General features: G+C 38.3%; 1 protein-coding gene across 1 annotated transcript; it reads left to right on the top strand.

Moving 5' to 3' along the window:
• Nucleotides 1-624: 624 nt before the first annotated feature.
• LOC149221237 (protein kinase STUNTED-like) lies at nt 625-3,314 on the top strand. The gene is made up of 7 exons (XM_089382935.1): nt 625-1,062; nt 1,191-1,439; nt 1,611-1,771; nt 1,924-2,000; nt 2,092-2,239; nt 2,342-2,491; nt 2,698-3,314. The coding sequence occupies exons 1-7, from the start codon at nt 840-842 to the stop codon at nt 2,968-2,970; spliced, it is 1,281 nt and encodes a 426-aa protein (XP_089239061.1). The 5' UTR covers nt 625-839; the 3' UTR covers nt 2,971-3,314.
• The last annotated feature ends 334 nt before the right edge of the window (nt 3,315-3,648 follow it).

Here is a 3,648-nt window from a genome sequence, read left to right as displayed (position 1 = left end):
TGACAACTATGAATGATTGTCCCTCTTGAAAATCCTTATCATCTGCATCTATACACATAGCATCAGTATCATAATCACCAAGCTCTTTAGCCCCATATGGTATATATGTTACGAGCACTTCTAGCTAACCTCCCATGAGACTTTCATTTATTGTCTCATCGACATCCTCTTTGTGTAGCTCCCTCTACTGTTATGATGCTTTTTCCACCATATCTTCTATCAACAAATCCATATGTTGATTTGAACTCTTTATGCAGTCCATGAGACTCTCTGATAGTCTCTCTTCAACATCTTCCTCATCATCAAGGACTATTCCCTGCTCTGGTTCAAAATAGTGAACTAATTCAACTTTAGGCTCAACAGGTGCTTCATCTTCCTCCCTAGCTTTCTAGCTTTAGGGGTCTTCCTCTTAAAATCTTTTTTTTGACAAGTAATTTGGCCTTCTTCCTTAGGTCCCATCTCTACCTTTGGTATTCTCTTTCAAGCCTCATTTTGACTATGTTGAATCTCTCCTTCAACTCATAAATCTCCTTTTCAATTTCTTCTTTACTCATGCCATTTTCCTTGGCATGCTTCTCCCTTTTGTTATGGCATCCATGAGAACTGGTTAGTAGTGGGTAGTTCTTAACCAAAAGGTTCCCAAAAGGGCGACTTCGGGACTGATTACAGAGAAAGGAGAATCAGTACCTGGATGGCCCCTCTTACGTGGAGCCGATTCACTGACCAAGCTTCCTACTCCACAGTCTACATCAAAACAAACATCTGTAGTTGAATGGGCACTACAGTTGCCAAATAGGCTTACACAGACAACTGGAGAGCTTCATTTGAAAGGACAGATTATGCAGAAGGTTTGCAACTATGAACATGAAGCTCGGTCTTCAAATGAGGTAGCACCAATTGAAGCATGCTCTAAAGAAGAAGGGTTTCCTTGCAGTCAGCAGAATGATTCTGGTCGAGAAGAAAATTGTTTGGCAAGGAGATTAGAGTTCCTTTGTCTAAGTAAAACCTGCAGGCATTTTACATATCAGGAGTTGCAATCTGCTACTTCTGGTTTTTCAACAGGTTGCATTTGTAGTTTTCCTCATGGAGTTTTTCATTTCTGTGCTTCTGTTTTGAATGGGAAATTTCCCTTGAAATGTATATTAACCTTGTGAACTCAATTCAATTATGTAACATCCTTATTCTTGCAGGGAATTTTATAGGAAGAGGAGGCTGCAGTAAGGTGTACAGAGGATTTCTTCCTGATGGACAATCGGTGGCAGTGAAAATCTTGAATTCATCATCCAAAACAGAGCAAGAGCTTCTTTCTGAAGTTGAGATTCTTACTCTATTGAAGCACAACCATGTCATTACACTTATCGGTTACTGTGCAGAAGGCCTTAACCGCCTTCTGGTGTATAATTTTGTATCCAGAGGAAACCTTGAAGAGAATCTCCATGGTATATACTCAATAGTATTGCATTTTAAGAATCATGAAATCGTGTAGAAATATTAAGCAGTAGTACGTTTTAAGCATCATAGTGTTATGTATTGTATGGCAGGGTCTTTCATTTTCTCTTTTCTGAGATTTGATTATAGTCCTAGCTATTGACTATGTATATATTTTTCAGGAGGAGAGGAAAAGCCAATACTTCCTTGGAAAGTGCGATTAAAAGTGGCTGTAGGAGTTGCTGAAGCATTAGATTTTTTGCATAATGGCTTTTCTCAATCTGTCATTCATGGAGATGTAAAGTCTTCCAATATCTTGCTTTCTGAAGAGTTTGAACCACAGGTATAAATCTTTTTACTGCAAGAAGAATCAAGACTAAATTGCACAATTCAGTATTTGAAGAGATCTTAGTGATCTAGACTTGTAAACTGAAACTTGGAATTCTGCACTAATGAAAAATTTCAACAGAATTAATGTGTGTGTTATTATAATAGTTGTCAGATTTTGGGCTAGCAAGGTGGGCACCAACATCTTCATATATCACTTGCAGCGATGTTTTAGGAACATTTGGGTATGTAAGCATCTTCCCAGTTTCGATTGGCCATTTTCAGATTAAAGCTATCCAATTTGTAAATTCACTAATTGTGATTGTAGTTTGACAGGTATCTTGCTCCAGAATACTTTGTTTATGGAAAGGTTAATGAGAAGACGGATGTGTATGCATTTGGTGTGGTCCTTCTTGAGCTAATAACTGGAAGGAAGCCAATTGATACAGCAAGTCCCAAGGGTCAAGAAAGCCTGATTATGTGGGTAAGTCCTGGTTTTTACAGTTGACTCTCTTCTTCATGTTTATTTATATTGATTATCCTTATTAGGGGCTCATGTTTAACCTTCTGTAAATGTTGAAACCAGGCAAGACCACTCTTACAGGATGGGAATATGGAAAGTCTTGCTGACAAATGTTTGCAAAATGTTTATGATACAAATGAAATGCATAGAATGATGCTTGCTGCTACGCTTTGTCTAAGGGAAACATCTCATTACTGTCCTTGCATGAGCCGAGTAATTTATCTTCCTCTATTCATTTCTATATGCTTCAGGGGCTTGTTTTTACTACCTCGTGTGTTTTTTGAGGGTATTCTTTACTTGCAAAAATTACTTTAGGGTGCAATTTCTCTTACATTTTCTTTTAGCTATAAAACACTCTATGTTAACCACATCTGTTCATCTCTGCTTACTCTTTAATACCAAGATATGATTAATGGCAGATTTTAAAACTACTACAAGGAGAAGATGAGAGGACTGACTGGGCGTGGTGCCAGAATACAATGATCAAGGATATGGATACTTCAGATGAGGATGACATTGTAGAAAATCAGGGGGGGCATGATATACAAACCCATCGCACCCTTGCCATGCTTGGGGTGGATGATGATACGGTATCACTTAGTAGCACAGATCATAGTGTGGGCATTTTGCCAACAAACAATTCTTTGGAAGATTACGGACTGCGCCGATGTAGCAATTCATCAAGCTTTTAATTCAAGATTAAAAGAAGTGAGTTTTGTTGCCAGCAATACATTTGTTTATGGTTGCTTTATAAGTTTCCCATGGCCACAATGGTTTCATATTCTTATATGGCCAGGAATGTGACGTATTATGCTAGACCTCAAAGAATAGCTAAGGATTGTATGAAAACTAGGGGATTGAACAATAACATTGACTTCGTTAAAGCATTCCTTGAAGTTAGAAGCAAGCTCATGGGTGGAAAGGAAGATCAAGATGTCAGTACTCCATTATCTTGGCTGCAGATCTGAGCAATGTTTGACTAGTTGGCATCTTTTGTTCGCATGCTGATTTTTTCAGTGTCGTGTCCACATTTCTACTTTTTACTGTCAATCTCATGTAAATAGTGAAAATGGATCTACGGTGTTCATTACACTGCTCTGGGTAGACAAGTACCAAGAAGAGTAACTTTTTGGTAATGCTACTATATTGTCAATTCAGAAGTGGTGGAGAGAACCGTAGAAAGAACTACCCACTACTAACCAGTTCTCATGGATGCCAGGTTGATTGATCAAATGGATCAAATGTGCTGAAGCTTGAGATCCTTCTTTGATGCGCCATAAGGGCCATGCCTGATGCGTTTTTGGTTTAACAAAAGGACCAAGGGTTCAAATAGTTAATGGTTAGCATTCACCAACTATTAAAACAGAGTA

The sequence above is a fragment of the Pinus tabuliformis genome, chromosome Q (genome assembly GCF_031772625.1).
Source record: "Pinus tabuliformis cultivar Carrire ecotype Pingquan chromosome Q, CPIR1, whole genome shotgun sequence".
NCBI classification, from domain to species: domain Eukaryota; kingdom Viridiplantae; phylum Streptophyta; class Pinopsida; order Pinales; family Pinaceae; genus Pinus; species Pinus tabuliformis.
The sequence above is the reverse complement of the archived record's forward strand: the minus strand, read 5'-3'. Positions and strand labels throughout refer to the sequence as shown.